Source organism: Eubalaena glacialis, chromosome 9 (genome assembly GCF_028564815.1).
Source record: "Eubalaena glacialis isolate mEubGla1 chromosome 9, mEubGla1.1.hap2.+ XY, whole genome shotgun sequence".
Classification (NCBI taxonomy): Eukaryota; Metazoa; Chordata; class Mammalia; order Artiodactyla; family Balaenidae; genus Eubalaena; species Eubalaena glacialis.
This window is the reverse complement of record NC_083724.1, coordinates 35,126,687-35,153,045: the sequence shown is the minus strand read 5'-3', so window position 1 is coordinate 35,153,045 and position 26,359 is coordinate 35,126,687. Positions and strand designations below refer to the sequence as shown.

The 26,359-nt window shown below is 39.7% G+C and overlaps 1 protein-coding gene across 1 annotated transcript in view; it reads right to left on the bottom strand.

The window, feature by feature from the left end:
* Positions 1–23,304, bottom strand: part of XPA (XPA, DNA damage recognition and repair factor) — a 38,926-nt gene extending 15,622 nt beyond the window's left edge. Inside the window, exons 1-2 of the mRNA XM_061201117.1 lie at positions 23,035–23,304; positions 18,904–19,014 (exon numbers count right to left, since the gene is read on the bottom strand). Coding sequence (XP_061057100.1) covers positions 18,904–19,014; positions 23,035–23,206 — 283 coding nt within the window. The 5' untranslated portion in view covers positions 23,207–23,304. The remainder of the gene's footprint in view (positions 1–18,903; positions 19,015–23,034) is intronic.
* Between the last annotated feature and the right edge of the window lie 3,055 nt (positions 23,305–26,359).

Below are 26,359 nucleotides of genomic sequence, written 5' to 3'. Positions count from 1 at the left end.
AGGCCACCTGCATTCCTTGACTCATGACTCCCTTTCTCCAGGGATGTAAGCTGGAGCCAGCAACTGCAGCTTCTTACATCACTATGGCTTCTTCCATAATCACACCTACCCCTGACTCTCTCCTGCCTCTCTTCTACTCTTAAGGATCCTTGTGATTACACTGGGCCCAGCTGGATAACCCAGAATAATCTCCCCATCTCAAGGTCTGTAACCTTAATCATATCTGCAAAGTCCCTTTGGCTCTGTAAGGTAATAAATTCATAGGTTCTGGGATGGTTAGGAGTGGACATCTTTGGGGGCCATTACTTGGCCCACCACAGTACTGTTGAGAGTACAAAGATTAGTCTCAAGGCCGGAGGGAGGTGGGGGAGCTGCTTACAGATAAGGGAGACGGGCACTAACATATAACACAGAAAAGAGAGGCAATACAGAATTCACTTTCAAATGGGAAACTTTTTCTCTCCCTCCCCCCCTACCAACAGAGTAAACAGCTTCCTCTTCATCTGTCTCAACCACTAGATTGGAAATCTCTTGAAGGCAGAGACTGTATTTAGCTATATATCCTCAATACCCAGCACAGAAACCACTCTAGGTAGAGTAATGCCAGATTTTTTTTTTTTTTTTTTTAAAGATTTCAAATACCTAGCTAAGGATCTTTATCTTACAGAATTTTTTTTTTTCGAGCAAGTCTGAAAGTTTTACTCCTCAGTCTTTAGGATGATTGCTACTGCCAAGCCCCAACTCTGAGAACTGCCACAAGTCCCAGCAGGAAGAAAAATGGAGTTGCCATTTGTTCATGATTTGTTCAACGTATTCCTATCACTGCCTTCCCTTACCTACTTAACACAAGAAGGTCAGTCAGTATTCTAGCACTCCTCAATCTCAGTAATCTCCAAACTCTAACAAAAAAATCACTCTTCTTTCTAAAATATTACAGGGGCATAGCTATGGACAAAAGGAAAAACTGAAAATATAGTCAAAGTGGTATCTTCAAAAAACTGGTTACTGGAATGTGTTTGAATAGAGAGAAATTACAGTCAGAAATACCAATTAGGAGGCTACTGCACAGTATTATTAATCAAAAGCTATAAAATGTGCATACATTTTCCTAATTTTAAAAATGCCTTATAATGGAAATTTTTAAATATACATAAGGATGATTTTTCAACTCCATCACTCCCTTTACATTTACCATTTGGAAATTGCCAGTCTACTGTAATCAAGAGCCTTCCCCTCCCCCATTCAGTCATTCATTCACTAACACATTTATTATCCATATAGACTCATGGATTCCTATTATTTCAATGGTGTCCTTCATTACTTTAGTGTTCAAATTGTCTGAAATTTGGCCAGTGGAAGCCCCTTCAAGCTGACACTTATGTCTCTGTAACATGCTTCTATCACTTTCTGAACACTTACATATTTTCTGGCATTACAAAATGTCCCAAGCTCATCTTGTAGCCATCCTGCCCCAACCCTGGAATCAGCTATTTCTCTGAAGGGCCGTGGTTCCCTTTAGTGGAGAACAGTATCAGCATCCAAGATCTGGACACCAGCTGTGCTCACTGCTACTGGGCTACCTCTGCTTCATGGCCATTTCTGTGAACAGGGTTAGGAAATATACATATATATAGACACACACACAAATACGCATACATGTACTGTACACTTTTTTTGTTGAGATATAACTGACATAACATTATATTAGTTTCAGGTGTACAACATAATGAGTCAACAATTGTATATATTACATAATGATCACAATAAGTCTAGTTAACATTCGTCACCACACGGTTACATTTCTTATCATAAGAATTTTTAAGATCTAATCTCTTAGCAACTTTCAAATATGTAATACAGAATTATTGTTACCATGTTGTACATTACTTTCCCATGACTAACTGGAAGTTTGTACCTTTTGACCCACTTCAAACATTTCACCTCCCTCCCTCCTCTCCCATCTGGCAATCATCAATCTGTTCTCTGTATCTGTGAGTTTGGGGGGGGGGGGTTGTTTTTAGATTCCACATGTAAGTGAGATCATATGGTATTTATCTTTCTCTGACTTACTTCACTTAGCATAATGCCCTCAAGGTCCATCCACGTTGTCACAAATGGCAAGATTTCATTCTTTCTTATGGCTGAATAATATTCCACTGTATGTATACACACACACACATATCACACTTTCTTTATCCATTCATCCATCGATGGACACTTAGATTGTTTCCATATCTAGTTATTGTAAATAATGCTGCAATGAACATGGGGGTGCATGTATATTTTCGAGTTACTGTTTACATTTTCTTTGGATAAATACCCAGAAGTGGGATTGCTGGATTAATGGTAGTAAAATTTTTTGAGGCACTTGCATATTGTTTTCCATAGTAGTTGCACTGATTTACATTTACAAGGGTTCCTTTTATCCACATGCTCACCAACACTTATTTTTTGTCTCTTTGATAACCACCATTCTAACAGGTGTGAGGTGATAGCTCAAGGTGGTTTGATTTGCATTTCCCTGATTATTAGTGATGTTGAGCATCTTCCCATGTACATACTGGCCGTCTGTATGTCTTCTTTGGAAAAATGTCTATTCAGATCTTCTGCCCATTTTTTAATCAGATTGTTTGGTTTTCTGCTATTGAGTTGTAGGAGTTCTTTATATATTTTGGATACTAACCCCTCATCAGATGTATGATTTGCAAATATTTTCCCCCATTCAGTTGGTGGCCTTTTCAAAGGTTTCCTTTGCTGTGCAGAAGCTTTTTAGTTTGATGTAGTCCCACTTGTTTAACAGTTTTGCTTTTGTTGCCTCTGCTTTAGGTGTCATATCCAAAAATATCACTGCCAAGACCAATGTCAAGGAGCTTTTCATCTATTTTCTTTTTTGTTTGTTTTTTATTTATTTGGTTGCATTGGGTCTTAGTTGCAGCTCGCAGGCTCCTTAGTTACGGCTCCAAGCTCCTTAGTTGTGGCATGCAAACTCTTAGTTGCGGCATGCATGTGGGATCTAGTTCCTGCATTGGGAGCACAGTCTTAACCACTGTGCAACCAGGGAAGTCCCCATCTGTTTTCTTCTAAGAGTATTATGGTTTGTCTTACACTTACATCTTTAATCCATTTTGAATTATTCTGTGTGTATGATGTAAGACAGTGGCCCAGTTTCGATCTTTTGCATGTGACTGTCGTGTTTTCCCAACACCTTTTTTGAAAAAACTGTCCTTTCCCCTTGTATATTCTTGGCTCCTCTGTCATAAATTAACTGACCATATGTGTAGGTATATTTCTGGGCTCTCTCTTCTGTTCCATTGATCTATGTGTCTGTTTTTATGCCAATACCATACTGTCTTCATTACAATGGCTTTGAAATATAATTTGAAATCAGGGAGCATGAGGTCTCCAGCTCTGCTCTTTTTTCTCAAGATTGCTCTGGCCATTCAGGGTTTTTCATGGTTCCATGTGAATTTTAGGATTGTCTGTTCTAGTTCTGTGGGAAACTGCCATTGGAATTTTGATAGGGACTGCACTGATTCTATAGATTGCTTTAGGTACTATGGACATTTTAAGAATATTAGTTCTTCCAACCCAGCAGCACAGAATGTCTTTCTATTTATTTGTGTCTTCTTCCATTTCTTTCATCCATGTCTTATAATAAGTTTTCAGTGTACTAGTATTTCACCTCCTTGGTTAAATTTATTCCTAGGTATTTTATTCTTTCTGATAAATGGGCAACTGTAAATGGGACTGTTTTCTTAATTTCTCTTTCTGATAGTTCATTAGTAGTGTACAAACATGCAACAGATTTCTATATATTGATTTTGTTTCCTGCAACTTTGCTGAATTCATTTATTAGTTTACATGTACACTTCTACAAGCATACACATATACATGTTTTAGAAATCATGAGTTCACACTGATACTGGCAATTTTAATCCATCCCCACAGGGTTCTTTCTTGCCTTCTCCCATTCCATATTTGTATGTCCTTTCTTCTACAATGAGAACCTTGGCTCCCAACAACATCAAGAAATACATTCATCTGCTTGAGCCAATAATACATCTAAACTAGTTTCAAAATTTCTTCACTCACACCACTCTATAAAATGAGTTCAGGAATTTTGTGGTTTTCCCCTTACCCCACCCACCTCAAATTGAGGATATACTGTCAAATACTGTCCTCGTAAATCACTTGGACTAGTTCTTTCTGTCCTCCCCTCTTCAACATGATCATGTTATTTCCTTTGGAAAAATACGTCCATTTGTTTATTTGCTTTTAGGTTGTTTACTCCTTCTATCAATGTTAATTTAACTTTTTTTAAGTACGTAAACTTTACCAGAAATATACATACTTTTGGGTCAGTTACCCTACTGCTATGAATCAGAGAGCTGGACAAAAGTTTACCTCCAGGGCTTCCCTGGTGGCGCAGTGGTTGAGAGTCTGCCTGCCAATGCAGGGGACACAGGTTCGAGCCCTGGTCTGGGAAGATCCCACATGCCGCGGAGCAACTGGGCCCGTGAGCCACAACTACTGAGCCTGCGCGTCTGGAGCCTGTGCTCCACAACAAGAGAGGCCGCGATAGTGAGAGGCCCGCGCACCGCGATGAAGAGTGGCCCCCGCTCGCCGCAACTAGAGAAAGCCCTTGCACAGAAACGAAGACCCAACACAGCTAAAAATAAATAAATAAATAAATAAATTTTAAAAATAAAAAATAAAAAGTTTACCTCCAAATATATTCACTGCAGTAATAATTATTAGAATAGAGAAAAGAAATAAACAAAAGAGCTGTATTTAAACGAATCATGGTGCAGTCATCAAATAGAGTATTATGTAGCCATTAAAAAGAAAGTTCTGAAAGAATATTTAAGAAATGGGGAAATGCTCTTAATGACATTTTTATAAAAGAAAAATATTACATTCTCATTCACATATCAAAAACAGTCTCAAAGATAATACATCAAAATGTTTGCACAGGAAGTTACTGTTTAATGGGACAAAGTTTCAGTTTTGGATGATGAAGAAACTCTGGAGATGGATGGTGGTGACTGTTACAAAACAATGTGAATGTATAGTACTTAATGCCACTAAACATATGCTTTAAAAGGTTACAATTGTAAATTTTATGTTATGTATATTTTATCACAATTTTTAAAAATAATTTTTTAAAAAGACAGTATGAACAGTGACTGACCTCACTGTTACACACTATTCTCTCCACATGGTTGCATTCCCCTGCAGCCCTAGAGTACACAGTGGGTTTAATTCTAGACCAGAGGTTGTCAAAGTGTGGCCCCTGGGCCAGCAGCATCAGCATCACCCAGGAACTTCTTAGAAACAAATTCACAGTCCCTACCTAAGAGCTACTAAATCAGAAGAAGCTCTAGGGATGGGGCCCTGCAATCTGTGTTTTAATAAAGCATTCCTGGTGATCCTGATGAACCCTGTTCTAGATTCTAAAAGCATCTGATAGGCTCTGTTTTATAGGCAGCAAAGCTTAATGACACAAATAAATTATTTTGATTTTTCTCGGCTATGCTACGAAAATAGACTGTCTCTAAAATTAACAAAGAAATCCTTGGTGGGGGTGTGCTGCAAAGGGTCCAAGGGACACTGCCCTCAGCAAAGGATAGAGTACTCAGTCATAAGAATCCTGGGAAGCAGAGGGACTTCCTGGTGGTCCAGTGGTAAAGAATCCGCCTTCCAATGCAGGGGACGCGGGTTTGATCCCTGGTCAAGGAACCAAGATCCCACATGCCGTGGGGCAACTAAGCCCGCATGCCACAACTATTGAGCTTGCGAGCCTCAACGAGAGAGCCGGTGTGCTGTAAACTACAGAGCCCATGAACCCTGGAGCCCGCACACCACAACTAGAGAGAGAAAACCCCCAAGCCACAACCAGAGAGAAGCCTGAGCACTGCAACGAAGAGGCTGTGAACCGCAACAAAAGATCCCGCATGCCGCAACTAAGTCCCAACACAGCCAAAAAAAGAAAGAAAGAAAGAAAACAGAGGAGGAACCAAGATGGCGGAGTAGAAGGACGTGCTCTCACTCCCTCTTGCGAGAACACCAGAATCACAACTAACTGCTGGACAATCATCGACAGGAAAACACTGGAACTCACCAAAAAAGATACCCCACATCCAAAGACAAAGGAGAAGCCACAATGAGATGGCAGGAGGGGCGCAATCACAGTAAAATCAAATCCCGTAACTGCAGGGTGGGTGACTCACAGACTGGAGAACACTTAAACCACAGAAGTCCACCCACTGGAGTGAAGGTTCTGAGCCCCACGTCAGGCTTCCCAACCTGGGGGTCCGGCAACGGGAGGAGGAATTCCTAGAGAATCAGACTTTGAAGCCTAGTGGGAATTGATTGCAGGACTTCGACAGGACTGGGGGAAACAAAGACTCCACTCTTGGAGGGCACACACAAGTAGTGTGTGCATCAGGACCCAGGGGAAGGAGCACTGACCCCAGGGAAGACTGAACCAGACCTACCTGCTAGTGTTGGAGAGTCTCCTGCAGAGACGGGGGGTGGCTGTGGCTCACCGTGGGGACAAGAACACTGGCAGCAGAAGTTCTGGGAAGTACTCCTGGGCGTGAGCCCTCCCAGAGTCTGTCATTAGCCCCACCAAAGAGCCCAGGTAGGCTCCAGGGTTGGGTTGCCTCAGGACAAACAACCAACAGGGAGGGAACCCAGCCCCACCCATCAACAGTCAAGTGGATTAAAGTTTTACTGAGCTCTGCCCACCAGAGCAAGAGTCAGCTCTACCCACCACCAGTCCCTCCCATCAAGCCTCTTAGATAGCCTCATCCACCAGAGGGCAGACAGCAGAAGCAAGAACAATAGTCCTGCAGCCTGTGGAACAAAAACCACATTCACAGAAAGACAGACAAGATGAAAAGGCAGAGGGCTATGTACCAGATGAAGGAACAAGATAAAACTCCAGAAAAACAACTGAATGAAGTGGAGATAGACAACCTTCCAGAAAAAGAATTCAGAATAATGATAGTGAAGATGATCCAAGACCTCGGAAAAAGAATGGAGGCAAAGATCGAGAAGATGCAAGAAATGTTTAACAAAGACCTAGAAGAATTAAAGAACAAACAAACAGAGATGAACTATACAATAACTGAAATGAAAAATACACTAAAAGCAATCAATAGCAGAATAACTGAGGCAGAAGAATGAATAAGTGACCTGGAAGACAGAATGGTGGAATTCACTGCTGTGGAACAGAATAAAGAAAAAACGAATGAAAAGAAATGAAGACAGCCTAAGAGACCTCTGGGACAACATTAAACCCAACAACATTCGCATTATAGGGGTCCCAGAAGGAGAAGAGAGAGAGAAAGTACCAGAGAAAATATTTGAAGAGATTACAGTCGAAAACTTCCCTAACATGGGAAAGGAAATAGCCACCCAAGTCCAGGAAGCACAGCGAGTCCCATACAGGATAAACCCAAAAAGAAACACACTGAGACACATAGTAATCAAACTCGCAAAAATTAAAGACAAAGAAAAATTATTGAAAGCAGCAAGGGAAAAACGACAAATAACATACAAGGGAACTCCCATAAGGTTATCAGCTGATTTCTCAGCAGAAACTCTACAAGCCAGAAGGGAGTGGCATGATATACTTAAAGTGATGAAAGGGAAGAACCTACAACCAAGATTACTCTACCCGGCAAGGATCTCATTCAGATTCGATGGAGAAATCAAAAGCTTTACAGACAAGCAAAAGCTAAGAGAATTCAGCACCACCAAACCAGCTCTACAACAAATGCTAAAGGAACTTCTCTAAGTGGGAAACACAAGAGAAGAAAAGGACCTACAAAAACAAACCCAAGACAATTAAGAAAATGGTCATAGGAACATACATGTCGATAATTACCTTAAACGTGAATGGATTAAATGCTCCAACCAAAAGACACAGGCTTGCTGAATGGATACAAAAACAAGACCCATATATATGCTGTCTACAAGAGACCCACTTCAGACCTAGGGACACATACAGATTGAAAGTGAGGGGATGGAAAAAGATATTCCATGTAAATGGAAATCAAAAGAAAGCGGGAGTAGCTACACTCATATCAGATAAAATAGACTTTAAAATAAAGAATGTTACAAGAGACAAGGAAGGACACTACATAATGATCAAGGGATCAATCCAAGAAGAAGATATAACAATTATAAATATATATACACCCAACGTAGGAGCACCTCAATACATAAGGCAACTACTAACAGCTATAAAAGAGGAAATCGACAGTAACACAATAGTGGGGGACTTTAACACCTCACTTACACCAATGGACAGATCATCCAAAATGAAAATAAATAAGGAAACAGAAGCTTTAAATGACACAATAGACCAGATAGATTTAATTGATATTTATAGGACATTCCATCCAAAAACCGTGGATGGAATTCCATCCAAAAACTCCATCCAAAAACACTCCATCCAAAAACATTCCATCCAAAAACATTCTATCAAAAAACTCTTCTCGAGTGCGCATGGAACATTCTCCAGGATAGGTCATATCTTGGGTCACAAATCAAGCCTCAGTAAATTTAAGAAAACTGAAATCATATTAAGCATCTTTTCTGACCACAACGCTATGAGATTAGAAATGAATTACAGGGAAAAAAACGTAAAAAGCACAAACACATGGAGGCTAAACAATATGTTACTAAATAACCAAGAGATCACTGAAGAAATCAAAGAGGAAATCAAAAAATACCTAGAGACAAATGACAATGAAAACACGACGATCCAAAACCTACGGGATGCAGCAAAAGCAGTTCTAAGAGGGAAGTTTATACCTATACAAGCCTACCTCAAGAAACAAGAAATATCTCAAATAAAAAATCTAACCTTACACCTAAAGGAACTAGAGAAAGAAGAACAAACAAAACCCAAAGTTAATAGAAGGAAAGAAATCATAAAGATCAGAGCAGAAATAAATGAAATAGAAACAAAGAAAACAATAGCAAAGATCAATAAAACTAAAAGCTGGTTCATTGAGAAGATAAACAAAATTGATAAGCCATTAGCCAGACTCATCAAGAAAAAGAGAGAGAGGACTCAAATCAATAAAATTAGAAATGAAAAAGGAGAAGTTACAACACACACCGCAGAAATACAAAGCATCCTAAGAGACTACTACAAGCAACTCTATGCCAATAAAATGGACAACCTGGAAGAAATGGACAAATTCTTAGAAAGGTATAACCTTCCAAGACTGAACCAGGAAGAAACAGAAAATATGAACAGACCAATCACAGGTAATGAAATTGAAACTGTGATTAAAAATCTTCCAACAAACAAAAGTCCAGGACCAGATGGCTTCACAGGTGAATTCTATAAAACATTTAGAGAAGAGCTAACACCCATGCTTCTCAAACTCTTCCAAAAAATTGCAGAGGAAGGAACACTCCCAAACTCATTCTACGAGGCCACCATCACCCTGATACCAAAACCAGACAACGATACTACAAAGAAAACTACAGGCCAATATCACTGATGAACATAGATGCAAAAATCCTCAACAAAATACTAGCAAACAGAATCCAACACCACATTAAAAGGATCATACACCATGATCAAGTGGGGTTTATTCCAGGAATGCAAGGATTCTTCAATATACGCAAATCAATCAATGTGATACACCATACTAACAAATTGAAGGAGAAAAACCACATGATCATCTCAATAGATGCAGAGAAAGCTTTTGACAAAATTCAACACCCACTTATGATAAAAACCCTGCAGAAAGTAGGCATAGAGGGAACTTTCCTCAACATAATAAAGGCCATATATGACAAACTCACAGCCAACATCATCCTCAATGGTGAAAAACTGAAACCATTTCCACTAAGATCAGGAACAAGACAAGGTTGCCCACTCTCACCACTGTTATTCAACATAGTTTTGGAAGTTTTACCCACAGCAATCAGAGAAGAAAAAGAAATAAAAGGAATCCAAATCGGAAAAGAAGAAGTAAAGCTGTCACTGTTTGCAGACGACATGATACTATACACAGAGAATCCTAAAGATGCTACCAGAAAACTACTAGAGCTAATCAATGAATTTGGTAAAGTAGCAGGATAAAAAATTAATGCACAGAAATCTCTGGCATACTTATACACTAATGATGAAAAATCTGAAAGTGAAATTAAGAAAACACTCCCATTTACCACTGCAACAAAAAGAATAAAATATCTAGGAATAAACCTACTTAAGGAGACAAAAGACCTGTATGCAGAAAATTATAAGACACTGATGAAAGAAATTAAAGATGATACAAATAGATGGAGAGATATACCATATTCTTGGATTGGAAGAATCAACATTGTGAAAATGACTCTACTACCCAAAGCAATCTACAGATTCAGTGCAACCCCTATCAAACTACCAATGGCATTTTTCACAGAACTAGAACAAAAAATTTCACAATTTGTATGGAAACACAAAAGACCCCGAATAGCCAAAGCAATCTTGAGAACGAAAAATGGAGCTGGAGGAATCAGGCTCCCGGACTTCAGACTATATTACAAAGCTACAGTAATCAAGACAGTATGGTACTGGCACAAAAACAGAAATATAGATCAATGGAACTGAATAGAAAGCCCAGAGATAAACCCACGCACATATGGTCACCTTATCTTTGATAAAGGAGGCAAGAATATACAGTGGAGAAAAGACAGCCTCTTCAATGAGTGGTGCTGGGAAAACTGGACAGGTACATGTAAAAGTATGAAATTAGAACACTCCCTAACACCATACACAAAAATAAACTCAAAATGGATTAAAGACCTAAATGTAAGGCCAGACACTATCAAACTCTTAGAGGAAAACATAGGCAGAACACTCTATGACATAAATCACAGCAAGATCCTTTTTGACCTACCTCCTAGAGAAATGGAAATAAAAACAAAAATAAACAAATGGGACCTAATGTAACTTAAAACCTTTTGCACAGCAAAGGAAACCATAAACAAGACCAAAAGACAACCCTCAGAATGGGAGAAAATATTTGCAAATGAAGCAACTGACAAAGGATTAATCTCCAAAATTTACAAGCAGTTCATGCAGCTCAATAACAAAAAAACAAACAACCCAATCCAAAAATGGGCAGAAGACCTAAATAGACATTTCTCCAAAGAAGATATACAGATTGCCAACAAACACATGAAAGAATGCTCAACATCATTAATCATTAGAGAAATGCAAATCAAAACTACAATGAGATATCATCTCACACCGGTCAGAATGGTCATCAACAAAAATCTAGAAACAATAAATGCTAGAGAGCGTGTGGAGAAAAGGGAACGCTCTTGCACTGTTGGTGGGAATGTAAACTGATACAGCCACTATGGAGAACAGTATGGAGGTTCCTTGGAAAACTAAAAATAGAACTACCATACGACCCAGCAATCCCACTAATGGGCATATACCCTGAGAAAACCATAATTCAAAAAGAGTCATGTACCACAATGTTCACTGCAGCTATATTTACAATAGCCAGGACATGGAAGCAACCTAAGTGTCCATCATCGGATGAATGGATAAAGATGTGGCACATATATACAATGGAATATTACTCAGCCATAAAAAGAAACGAAACTGAGTTATTTGTAGTGAGGTGGATGGACCTAGAGTCTGTAATACAGAGTGAAGTAAGTCAGAAAGAGAAAAACAAATACCATATGCTAACACATATATATGGAATCTAAGGAGAAAAAAAAAAAAGGTCATGAAGAACCTAGGGGTAAGACAGGAATAAAGACACAGACCTACTAGAGAATGGACTTGAGGATATGGGGAGGGGGAAAGGTAAGCTGTGACAAAGTGAGAGAGTGTCATGGACATATATACACTACCAAACGTAAAATACATAGCTAGTGGGAAGCAGCCACATAGCACAGGGAGATCAGCTCGGTGGTTTGTGACCACCTAGAGAGGTGGGATAGGGAGGGAGGGAGGGAGATGCAAGAGGGAAGAGATATGGGAACATATGTATATGTATAACTGATTCACTTTGTTATAAAGCAGAAACTAACACACCACTGTAAAGCAATTGTACTCCAATAAAGATGTTAAAAAAAAAAAAAAGAAAACACGATGATCTAAAACCTATGGGATGCAGCAAAAGCAGTTCTAAGAGGGAAGTTTATACCTATACAAGCCTACCTCAAGAAACAAGAAATATCTCAAATAAAAAATCTAACCTTACACTTAAAGGAACTAGAGAAAGAAGTACAAACAAAACCCAAAGTGAGTAGACGGAAAGAAATCATAAAGATCAGAGCAGAAATAAATGAAATAGAAACAAAGAAAACAATAGCAAAGATCAATAAAACTAAAAGTTGGTTCTTTGAGAAGATAAACAAAATTGATAAACCATTAGCCAGACTCATCAAGAGAGAGAGGACTCAAATCAATAAAATTAGAAATGAAAAAGGAGAAGTTACAACACACACCGCAGAAATACAAAGCATCCTAAGAGACTACTACAAGCAACTCTATGCCAATAAAATGGACAACCTGGAAGAAATGGACAAATTCTTAGAAAGGTACAACCTTCCAAGACTGAACCAGCAATAAATAGAAAATATGAACAGACCAATCACAAGTAATGAAATTGAAACTGTGATTAAAAATCTTCCAACAAACAAAAGTCCAGGACCAGATGGCTTCAAAGGTGAATTCTATAAAACATTTAGAGAAGAGCTAACACCCATGCTTCTCAAACTCTTCCAAAAAATTGCAGAGGAAGGAACACTCCCAAACTCATTCTATGAGACCACCATCACCCTGATACCAAAACCAGACAAAGATACTACAAAAAAAGAAAAATACAGACCAATATCACTGACGAATATAGATGCAAAAATCCTCAACAAAACACTAGCAAACAGAATCCAACAACACATTAAAAGGATCATACACCATGATCAAGTGGGATTTATCCCAGGGATGCAAGGATTCTTCAATATACGCCAATCAATCAATGTGGTACGCCATATTAACAAATTGAAGAAGAAAAACCATATGATCATCTCAATAGATGCAGAAAAAGCTTTCGACAAAATTCAACACCCATTTATGATAAAAACTCTCCAGAAAGTGGGCATAGAGGGAACCTACCTCAACATAATAAAGGTCATATATGACAAACTCACAGCCAACATCATCCTCAATGGTGAAAAACTGAAAGCATTTCCTCTAAGATCAGGAACGAGACAAGGATGTCCACTCTCACCACTATTATTCAACATAGTTTTGGAAGTCCTAGCCACGGCAATCAGAGAAGAAAAAGGAAAAAAAGGAATACAAATTGGAAAAGAAGAAGTAAAACTGTCACTGTTTGCAGATGACATGATACTATACATAGAGAATCCTAAAAATGCCACCAGAAAACTACTAGAGCTAATCAATGAATTTGGTAAGGTTGCGGGATACAAAATTAATGCACAGAAATCTCTTGCATTCCCATACACTAATGATGAAAAATCTGAAACAGAAATTATGGAAACACTCCCATTTACCACTGCAACAAAAAGAATAAAATACCGAGGAATAAACCTACCTAGGGAGGCAAAAGACCTGTATGCAGAAAACTATAAGACACTGATGAAAGAAATTAAAGATGATACCAACAGATGGAGAGATATACCATGTTCTTGGATTGGAAGAATCAATATTGTGAAAATGACGATACTACCCAAAGCAATCTACAGATTCAATGCAATCCCTATCAAATTATCAATGGCATTTTTTTACAGAGCTAGAACAAATCATCTTAAAATTTGTATGGAGACACAAAAAACCCCGAATAGCCAAAGCAGTCTTGAAGGAAAAAAACGGAGCTGGAGGAATCAGACTCCCTGACTTCAGACTATACTACAAAGCTACAGTAATCAAGACAATATGGTACTGGCACAAAAACAGAAACACAGATCAATGGAACAAGATAGAAAGCCCAGAGATAAACCCACGCACCTATGGTCAACTTATCTATGACAAAGGAGGCAAAGATATACGATGGAGAAAAGACAGTCTCTTCAATAAGTGGTGCTGGGAAAACTGGACAGCTATATGTAAAAGAATGAAATTAGAATACTCCCTAACACCATACACAAAAATAAACTCAAAATGGATTCGAGACCTAAATGTGAGACCGGACACTATAAAACTCTTAGAGGAAAATATAGGAAGAACACTCTTTGACATAAATCACAGCAAGATCTTTTTTGATCCACCTCCTAGAATAATGGAAATAAAAACAAAAATAAACTAATGGGACCTAATGAAACTTCAAAGCTTTTGCACAGCAAAGGAAACCATAAACAAGACGAAAAGACAACCCTCAGAATGGGAGAAAATATTTGCAAACGAATCAACGGACAAAGGATTAATCTCCAAAATATATAAACAGCTCATGCAGCTCAATATTAAAGAAACAAACAACCCAATCCAAAAATGGGCAGAAGACCTAAATAGACATTTCTCCAACGAAGACATACAGAAGGCCAAGACGCACATGAAAAGCTGCTCAACATCACTAATTATTAGAGAAATGCAAATCAAAACTACAATGAGGTATCACCTCACCCAGTTAGAATGGGCATCATCAGAAAATCTACAAACAACAAATGCTGGAGAGGGTGTGGAGAAAAGGGAACCCTCTTGCACTGTTGGTGGGAATGTAAATTGATACAGCCACTATGGAGAACAGTATGGAGGTTCCTTAAAAAACTAAAATAGAATTACCATATGATCCAGCAATCCCACTACTGGACATATACCCAGAGAAAACCATAATTCAAAAAGACACATGTGGGCTTCCCTGGTGGCGCAGTGGTTGAGAATCTGCCTGCCAATGCAGGGGACACGGGTTCAAGCCCTGGTCTGGGAAGATCCCACATGCCGCAGAGCAACTAGGCCCGTGAGCCACAACTACGGAGCCTGCGCATCTGGAGCCTGTGCTCCGCAACAAGAGAGGCCGCAATAGTGAGAGGCCCGCACACCGCGATGAAGAGTGGCCCCTGCCTGCCGCAACTAGAGAAAGCCCTCGCACAGAAACGAAGACCCTACACAACCAAAAATAAATAAATAAATAAAGGAGTTCCTTTAAAAAAAAAAAAAAGACACATGCACCCCAATGTTCATTGCAGCAGTATTTACAATAGCTAGGTCATGGAAGCAACCTAAATGCCCATCAACAGACGAATGGATAAAGAAGTTGTGGTACATATATACAATGGAATATTACTCAGCCATAAAAAGGAACGAACTTGAGTCATTTGTTGAGACGTGGATGGATCTAGAGACTGTCATATAGAGTGAAGTAAGTCAGAAAGAGAAAAACAAATATCGTATATTAACGCATGTATGTGGAACCTAGAAAAATGTTACAGATGAACCGGTTTGCAGGGCAGAAGTTGAGACACAGATGTAGAGAACGTATGGACACCAAGGGGGGAAAACCGCGGTGGGGTGGGGATGGTGGTGTGATGAACTGGGCGATTGGGATTGACATGAATAAAATGATGTGTATAAAATTGATGACTAATAAGAACCTGCAGTATAAAAAAACAAACAAAAAAAACAACTAATACTAAACTTTCTTTGGGTTATTTGTATGGAAATATGTTAATATAAATGTTTCAGACATTACATGAAATTTCTAAAAACCTTATATGTTCTGGGATAATGTTATAAGTCATAATTCTAGTTATTACTTTAAAATGTATATCTCAGAAATAACTAAAAAAAAAGAAAATAAAGAGCTCTTAAGCTGTACCAATATTAACTTAAAACATTAAAAAAAAAAAAAAAAGTCCTAGGAAGCAGAAAAGCACAGAGAAGCAACCAGCCTCTTCTCCACAGGCATCTAGCTTTTTACCAAAGGAGAGGTTCCACTGCTCCCTCAGTCAAGAGTTGCAGAAGCTCCACCCCAACCCCCCTTTCTGAGATCTCCCTTTGCAGTGTCCTAATCCACGGGGCCCCTCTCCAGTATGTATGGAGACATCCAAACTTTTATAAACCTAGTGAAGCCCATTTCCTTTCCTTTTCAAGCTCTTTCATCATTGTGACTGTCCGAAATTCTGCCAAGTACAGAAATTAGTGTCTGACTCTAAAAAAAAAAAAAAGTGATAGAAAATATTAATTACTCTCCCTGTTTTCTTCTACCCATAGAGGTCAACCACATAAAGTCTTAAAAGTAGGCTCCTTGTGCAATGGCACCTGCCCAAGGGGGCAAACAGGTATCAAAATGCAGCCCATGACCACTTTTTAAGCCATGAGCCTTGGCCCAGGCTAAGTCAGCCCAGAGAAAGAGGGTCTTTTTCTAATTTCTCTCCCAAAGATGACACTGTGGAAGAGGTAATCAAGGATGTGACCACCAGTTAACCTGTGAGCTGGACCTGGGCAATCAGAGTGTCCTCACCCTCTCTTCTTCTGTCCTTGGGATGTACATTCTGCCCCACGTTCCCACAGTGGGAGCTGTTTCAAGGACACAGCCTTGAGAGAGTACGGTGTTGTTGAGACCATGTGGACTGAATATGCGCTGAACCCTGTGAAAGCTTCTATATATACTTTAAGATTTGGCGAGTGGGTGCGGAGATCTACTCAACTCACAGCCACCCAAGACAAGCCTCGTAAGAAAGTTCCCTTGCAGATCAGCTCGGTGCTTTGTGACCACCTAGAGGGGTGGGATAGGGAGGGTGGGAGGGAGGGAGATGCAAGAGGGAAGAGATAATGGGAACATATGTATATGTATAACTGATTCACTTTGTTATAAAGCAGAAACTAACACACCATTGTAAAGCAATTATACGTCAATAAAGATGTTTTAAAAAAAATTAAAATAAAATAAAATAAAATAAAAAAAGAAAGTTCCCTTGCTTATTAAAACTGCCACCTACCAATCTGGAGTGCTCTGACTCTTTCTTTAGCCTCTCCCTGCCTTCCATGTATGGGGCCAGCTTGAGAATAAGAGACACCTTTTCTAACCTGCACAAATTCGCTACCAGAGTGCTATCTGCAAGCAGCAGCCCTACTGTCAATAACAGTATATGACACACGCCACACACATACCTCAGTCAAGCAGAAAGGCACTACAGTAGGTTCTCAATTAATGTTTGTTGCATGACCTGTTAAATGAACAGGGCTTTATAAGCCCGTGGTAGATTCAGGAATCTACAGAATAACAGTTACAGTGAATCTTCATATCCATAAAATCATAAGGACTTTACAGGTCATTGAATTTAAGGCATTCCCTCTTGATACAGGGTTTTTCTACAATATCATGCTCAAGTGTCTCTCAATCTCTGAACCCCTCCAATGCTTTGCTATTTAGAGGCAGCATTCCACATGGATTGGCTCACATGATATATGTGCCAACACCCTATTTAGTGCAAAGTACAAGTTCATTATACTGGGTTGGAATCTCCCTCACTGTAACTGTTACCCACTGTTTCAATTCTCCCCTCCAGGGCAAATCACAGTAAGTATAGTCTGTCTTCCACAGAGGAATACTTCTTGCATTTGCAGGCAGCTGAAGTGTTTCTAAGTTAAACGTATCCAGTTTTGACAACTGTTCCTCACATGCCAATTTCAATATTTCCATTTTGACCACCCTGTTTTGGACATATACACTTGTCAATAGCCCTCATAAAATATGGCACCCAATATATACAGTGGAATATTACTCAGTCATAAAAAGAAACGAAATTGAGTTATTTGTAGTGAGGTGTATGGACCTAGAGTCTGTAATACAGAGTGAAGTAAGTCAGGAGAAAAACAAATACCGTATGCTAACACATATATATGGAATCTAAAAAAAAAAAAAAAAAAAGGTTCTGAAGAACCTAGGGGCAGGACAGGAATAAAGACGTAGAGAATGGACTTGAGGACATGGGGAGGGGGAAGGGTAAGCTGGGACAAAGTGAGAGAGTGGCATGGACATATATACACTACCAAATGTAAAATAGCTAGCTAGCGGGAAGCAGCCGCATAGCACAGGAAGATCAGCTCGGCGGTTTGTGACCACCTAGAGGGGTGGGATAGGGAGGGTGGGAGGGAGACGAAAGAGGGAGGAGATATGGGGATATATGCATATGTATAGCTGATTCACTTTGTTATAAAGCAGAAACTAACACACCATTGTAAAGCAATTATTCTCCAATAAAGATGTTAAAAAAAAAAGGCACCCAAACTGAAAATAAGTATTTTAATCCTTCAGGTGTCAGCTTCTGAAAACAATAGTTTAGACACACACAGAAGAGAACAGGATTATTACCTACCTTGATGAACACACAACACTTCTAATGCTGCAACCAAAACTGGAATAGCTTTTTTAAGCTGTTATATTCCACTACTGGCTTCAAACTTATGATCAAGTAAAACTATCTTTTTCAAAGAGTGTGAAAGTACCCTCATCCAGAGGATGGACAGGTATAGATATATGTGATTTACCAAAACTTTAACCTTAGATAATAGCTATTTTATTATTCTTTTTATGCCAGACCTATCTTGTACTTTACAGACCACTTTTTTTCCTCTAAACATAAAGACCTAAATTTTATCTCTTGCATTCAAGTCCCTCATTTCAGCCTATCAAGATACTTTTAAGTATTTATTCTATCAGCCTACCTATTATAAAACAGAGAGCATCAACCCTAAGTACACAAACCACATGTTAAATGAATCATTGCCAAATTTGTTTTATTTTTAATCTACTAGCAAAACTGCCAAATTTTATCACTCTTATAAAGCCAATGTGCTCAGTGACTAGACTAAATGTGGCATTTTCTAGCATCACTTTGCAAAGAATTATGCATGTTACTCAAAATGACCAACCTAGGTATCTATTTTCTGAAAACACACTTTACCTGGTTGATGAACAACTTTTCCAATTGTATGTTCTTCTTCCTCCTCCTCTTCCAGAATGAAGCCTCCTCCTGTGTCAATTATCTTCGGGGCTGCTTTTACATTAGCCATGCCTACAAAAAGTAAGAGTGGTCAACAAATGAACTAGGTAAGCCCTTATGTTCCCTTGGGCATAAACAGGAACTTTTAAAAATTTAATATATATCAAATAAGACAAGGATGTCCACTATTACCACTTCTATTCAACATTATAATGAAGGTCCCAGCCACTGTACTACGGCAAGAAAACAAGACAGGCATAAAGGTTGGAAAGAAGTAAAACAGTATTCACGGACGATGTGATTATGTATACAGAATATCCAAAAGAATCTACAATTAGAATTAAGAAATAATACCTAGGAATAGATGTGTAAAACCTCTATACTGAAAACACCACTAAGAGAAATCTAAGTCAATTCTCCCCAGATTTACCTAAAGATTCAATGTGATTTCATTCAAAACCCCAGCAGTGGCGGGGGGTGGGAACGCACGTGTGTGTGTGTGTGTGTGTGTGTGTGTGTGTGTGTGTGTGTGTGTGTGTGGAAGGGGGAGGAGTAATGGGAGCTGACAAGCTGATCTAACGTTTATATGTAAATACAAAGAACACACAATAGCCAAGATAACTCTGAACAAAACTGGAGGATTTACACTACCAGATTTAAAGATTTACTACAAAGCTTCAGTAATTATGACAGTATAGTACTAAAACAAAGGGACCAATGTATTGATAATAGAAGAGAGAGTCCTGAAATAGACCTATACATATTTGGTCACTTAACTTACAGCAAAGGCTTCAAGGCAATTCAGTGAGAAAAAGATAATATTTTCAATAAATGGTGCTAGGATTTATGACAAAGGTACTACAAAACAGTGAGGAAAAGATGGTCGTTTCAATAAATGAACTTTGACTCTACCTCATACAATATACACAAAACAATTTTTAAATGGATCATAGTCTTGAATGTAAAGGGTAAAAGGTAAAACAATAAAGCTTCTAGAAGAGAACATTGGAGAATAACTCCATGAACTTGAGGTAGCCAAAAACTTCTTAAACATGACACAAACGTATTAACCATAAGAGAAAAACTGCTAATTGAACTTGATTAAAACTAAGAACCTCTATTCATCAAAAGACACCATTATGAGAGTAAAAAGACAAGATACAAATCGGGAGAAGCTATTTGCAATATGTATATCTGACAAAAGACTCATCCAGAAAACATAATGAAATTCTATAAACCAGTAAAAGACAAATAGCCCAACTTAAAAAAAGGGAAAAGACCTGAAGAGAAACTTCACAAATGAAGATATGCAAATAGCTAGTAACCACATGAAAAAGGTCTCATCATCATAAGTAATTAGGAAAATACAAATTAAAACCATAATGAAATAACACCATTCCCACCAGAACACTCAAAATGAAAAAGACTGACGATACCAGATGATGAGGATGTGGAGCACCTGGGACTATCATACATCGCTGGTAAGATTTTAAATTGATATAATCATTGTTCGGCAATGCCTACTAAAGTTAAAATATACATCTCCCCTATAACCCAGAATTCCATCTCTAGGCATATACACGATAGAAATGAGTGCATATGTCTACCATAAGACATATCAAAAATGCTCACAAATGTTTTCCTCATAATAGCCCCAAACTGGAAACAACCCAAATTTCCATCAAAGGAAAATGGAAAAACTACGGTATAACAACATAAGAGAGTACTATAGAACATATAAATGAACAAACTACCAACACATGCAACAACACGGATGAATCTCTCAGGTATTATGTTGAGCAAAAGAAGCCAGTTACTGTATGATTCCATTTATATGATGTTCAAAAACAGACAGTACTAATCAAATGGTCAGAATGACAGTTACTTCTAAGGGTGAATGGTTGACTAAGAAGTGCCATTAGGGAAACTTCTAAGGTTCTGGAAGTGTCTGTACAGTATATTGATTGCTGTGGTATTGACATGAGTATTCACATAGGTAAAATTCAGATGAGTGCATTTTACATTAATGTATGAATGTTATAACTAATTTTTTAAGACAAATTTAGTAGGTATTATCTTGCTTAAGTCTAAACTCCCCTTCTCTGGCCTCAATTTATTAAATAAAGGAATTAGAGTATAAGCCTGTTTCTACTGTGAACAGCAATTCTCATATTCTACTATATTGTCTGTTCATCTCTCTACATCCCTTCATTAGACTGAGTGCTTTTATCTCTGTAATTCTGAAAAACAGTTAAGCATTCCATGAATATTTACTGACTGGATAGAAATCAGTGAATGTATCAGAATATGATTTTGATTTCATGAATAGTGTAGCGAATGATTAGAATGATCATTCATGAGTGCAGTAAGAATTAAGAAGGGAAGCTGGAGTAATCAAGACCATAATCTGAGCAGGATCCTGAACAATGGTAAATCATGCCAAAAACAAAGCCCAATTTCTCTCTACTGCTATGCCTTGTTTTTTCCCCAGGCCCTTAGCACTACTCTTAGCAACACATTCTAAGCAAGTTCCTCTCAGTCTTTTTCATGGGCTGTCATAGCACACACAGAAAATGAAAACTGTACAGTACACTGAAATAAAAGTACTACAAAGATTAAAAATCTCAGCACCTACCTAACTCTTGAAGCACAGCAGGTTGTATACAATGCTGCAACACAGTTCAGTTCTTTGGCAAATACCTAAGAAATCTAACAAAATATTCATGCTACCTTGCTTTCCATTATCAGACGTTTAGTTTAATACCACTTTATGCTCTATTTTGCACCCGTGTTCCACAGCCTTTTAGTACAGATCTAGAAACCTTTATGGAATCATGAATATGAATTAATCAATGCAGATGGACAACTTTTTGTCCTGACCCTAGAATGCTTCAAGTTGGGAAAGGAATAAAAGAAAACCACTATAAAGCAGAAAGGATGAGACCAGAACCATTAAAAGTGGTTGAAATTTACAGATTCAGTGTCAGTATGAATATCAAGACACGCAGCTCGCTCTTTTCACTCTTCCTTACTTCTGGCTGATGAAAAAGGGTAGTGGATGACACAGCTCTGACCGTGCTCAACTGCTCACACAGTATGGATATAGGTTTAGGAACACTTGTGCTTCACATTATAGAGGTAGTCCTGAAGAACCACATGTCAACCAAACTGTATTTCCCTGAGGAAAATTATTAGTTGACCCCACTGGAGAATTGACCCCAATTATTAGTTAACCCCACTGGAGAATTACATGATAGACATATACATGATAGGCAAAGAGACAAATAAGCCGCCACGGGCTAAGAAAAGGGAAAGATGAAATCCAAACAAGAATAACAGCCTTTCTTCCTATGGGAGAGACATGCCTAGTATAGCAGAAGCAGCTGGTGAGCAAGGAAAGGCCCCGAACCCAGGGTCAGATGACCCGAGTTCTAGTCCTGATTAGCCCTTGCACTCACTGGGATGGACCTGAGCAAACCCCCCTTTCCTTTTCTGATCCTCAGTTACCACCTCAGTAAAACAGGGATACCAAACCCTGTCCTAATTATTTTCTCACAGGTTAGCTGTGAGAATCAAATCAGCCAATTCGAAAAACGTGAAGCACAACAGGTGCCACTCTGTTAGCCCCACGAAGGCAGCAGCGGGAGCAAGCACTGTGCGGGTTACGGAATATGCACTCAATCACCCTGTGTTAAATGGATGACTGAGGGAAGCTGGTGCAGGACCACTAGTTAAATGTGTTACAAGGTCTAAAAGCTTTACACAAAAACCACCCCTGGGACCGGTGAAAGCTGCAGAAAGGGAGAGCTGAGGCACTGGCTGGCATTTCCCGACGGCGAGGGCGGCTGCATTCCCAAGCTAAGGACCGCCCAGGAGCAGGGAGGAAAGGCCAGGGCTGGGGGTCAGGAGTCGCCCTGTGGTCTCGGACAGCCCGCTGTGACAAAGCCCGCTGAGCGGATCCCACCCCCACCCCCCGCACCTGGGACTGCGGCAGGGTCTGCGCGGAAACGCGAAGGGAGTGCACGCCACACCCAAGACGCTGCCCCAGGTCCGCAAGGAAAGAGAAGGGGCAGGCGCCGCCCGGGCCCAAACCTCCGGTAGCCGCAGGCGCCGTCGCCGGGTAAGGCCGGGCCGCCAGCCGGGCCTGGCGCAGCATCAGCGCCCGCTGCCGCTTCCGCTCAATGCTCGCCCGCACCGAGGCAGACAGCTCCGCCGGCTGTTCTGAAACCGCCCGCTCAGACGAAGCTCCCCCGGCGGCCGCCATCTCCGTGCTCCCCCAAGGACTGTGGCTCTAGCCCCGCGCACGCTCATTGGCGCCCCGAAGCGTGCCCAAGGCCCCGCCGGCACCGCCTCCGCGCCTGCTCCACGGCTCAGCCTCCGACAAGGAGAGCGCCTGCGCATTTTGAGAAGCACGTGGGAAAGGGAGGGGCGGCGGGCGGAGTCTGCGCACGCGTCGGCCCGGGGAATACTGGCTGGCTTTAACCCAGGGGGAGGGGCGTGGCAGAGATCGGTGATTAAGACCTGGTCATCTTTGAAATAATAGTTTCGCTTGGTGGTTCAGAATATGGACTTTGGAGTCAGACTTGGGTTAAATGCTATCTCTGACACTTGCCATCTGCGTGACTTCAGCAAGTTATTTAACCTGAGTTCAGTTTCTTCAGTAGTAAAATGAGGATAATTACGGAACCACTCTCATGGTTGTTGGGAAGATTAGATGTAGCCTTTCAGCACAATGCCTGGCACATAGAAAGCTTTCAAAAATGATGGCAGGACTTCCCTTGCAGTCCAGAGGTTAAGACTCTGTGCTTCCAATGCAGGGGGCGCGAGTTCCAAAGCTGGTTGGGGAACTAAGATCCCGCATGCCAGCAGCACAGCCAAAAAATGTAAAATGAAATAATAAAATAAAATGGCAGCTAGTAGTAATAGTAGTGCCAATCAAGAGAGATCAATAGATGATTGGTCTGACTACTTACAACACCTGGCCTAGGGGGACAGTGTCTTAGATTCGAAATGAGAGCGCCTGGGTTTAAACTCTCACTTGCTGTGACATCAGGCAAATGCAGCACCAGGTTCCCAAGGCTGGTATGCTTGAGCTCGGCTGTCTTTTCCTTGGAATATTTCTTCAGTGTGGATGAGCTGCCACCAGGTAGACAGTGGGTTTGGATTTGGGCCAAATCCTGACTTCCCAAACGTGTGGCAAATGAAGCAAAAGAAACACTGCATGATTTTCTGAAAATGTATGCTTTTTCTTTATTACAAATAAAACTTAACTGAAGCCAGAAAACATTAAGTTCTAATTACTACATATACCATTTGGGACTAGTTTTTAGAGCAAGCTGGCACACTGAGGTTTCCCTCTAATATTCAATGATAAAAGTTTGACAAGCACAAACTAGTGGTTCTAATCTATCAAATATATGTATATTTAAACTGGAGGACCTTATATAAAGCAGAGAAATGCTGAGCTCTTCTGGTTGAACTGGAGACAGAGACCTCAAGCCATCCCTACTCCCTTTCTCCTCAGATTCTTCTTGCTCCCCATCCATTGATCTTGTCCAGGTGATAAAATCTCAAATTCTATATGACACCTAAAGCACGAGCAAGAAAAGAAAAAAATTAGAGAAATTTAACTTCATCAAAATTGAAAACTTTTGTTCATCAAAGGACACTGTCAAGAAAATGAAAAGACAACTCACAGAATGGGAGAAAATATTTGGAAATCATATACAGGTTTCCATGTTCCCTATCCAAAAGTAGAGCATTCCTAAGAAACATTTTCTAAGCCAAAATGGCATAAAGTAAAGAGGCAATTACCTTAGGATACATCTTGCTAACGAATGCACCTGCACAAAATAAATCGAGATAAAGCACAGATGCTCACAGACACAGTTCAAAGCTATGGCAGCTGGATGATAAGATGCTGAGGGTAGTTCCCCGGGAAAGAACTTGGTGGTGTCATTCTCTCAAAGCGCGCTGCCTCTATACTGCCTCATGCAAAACAAACTCAAACACTATTTTTGCTTTCCCCCTTTTTTCCTGAAAGCGGAAATCCTCTTCACATTTCTTTCTGTTAGCAAAAACAGGTACTAATGAAGGTCTTTCGTAAAAGCAAATTGAGATAAAGCAAACTTGAAAAGCGAGGGATACCTGTATCTGAAAAGGGAACTCTTACAACTAAATAACAAAAAGGCAAATAACAGTTTTTAAATGAGCTAAAAACTTAAATAGATATTTTTCTAAAGAAGATGTACAAGTGGCCAAACAAGCACATGAAAAGAATTCATCATTAGTGAAATGCAAATGAAAAGCATCAGATCAAAAGTGAAGTGCGATACCATTTCACACCCATTACTATGACTAGAATTAAGAGGAAAAAAAAACCCCAGAAAATAACAAGTGTTGGCAAGGATGTGGAGAAATTGGAATCCTCATACATTGCTAGTGGGAATGTAAAACAATGCTGCCCATGGCAAACAGTTTGGCTATTCTCCAAAAAGTTAAACATATAGAATTACCATATAAGTCAGCAATTTCACTCCCAGGTAGAATTCAAGTCCTCAAAGGTTGAAAACAGGTGTTCAAACAAAAACTTGCATACAAATGTTCATAGCAGCACTATTCACAATAACCAAAAGACTGAAACTACCCAAATGTCCATCAAATGATGAATGGATAAACAAAATGTGGCATATCCAAACAAGGAATATAATTCAGCCATAAAAAGGAAGTACTGACACATGCTACAACATGGATGAACCTTGAAAACATTATAGGGACTTCCCTGGTGGCACAGTGGTTAAGAATCTGCCTGCAAATGCAGGGGACACAGGTTTGATCCCTGGTCCTGGAAGATCCCACGTGCCGCAGAGCAACTAAGCCTGCGCGCCACAACTACTGAGCCTGCGCATTACAGCCCGCGTGTCACAACTACTGAAGCCCCCGCACCTACAGCCTGTGCTCCTTGACAAGAGAAGCCACCGCAATGAGAAGCCCGCGCACCGCAACGAAGAGTAGCCCCTGCTCGCCACAATTAGGGAAAACCCGCTCACAGCAATGGAGACCCAACACAGCCCAAAATAAATAAATAAATAAATTTATTTTTTAAAAAAGAAAAGAAAACATTATACATTTCTTTTATATGAAACATTTGAAATAAGCAAACCCATAGTAACAAAAAAGCAGATTAGTGGTTGCCAGGGACTGAGGGGAGAGGGAAATGAGAAGCGACTGCTTAATAAGTATGGGACTTCCTTTTGGGGTAATGAAAATGTTCTGTTGTAACGGCTTCACAACATTGCGAATGTACTATGTGTTCCTAATGGTAAATTTTATTTTATAGTAAGGTTTTTAAAAATTCCAATTCTAACTGGGCCCAGGCAGGTAATGGAAGTTAATGAATCCATCCAGGTGTGGGGCT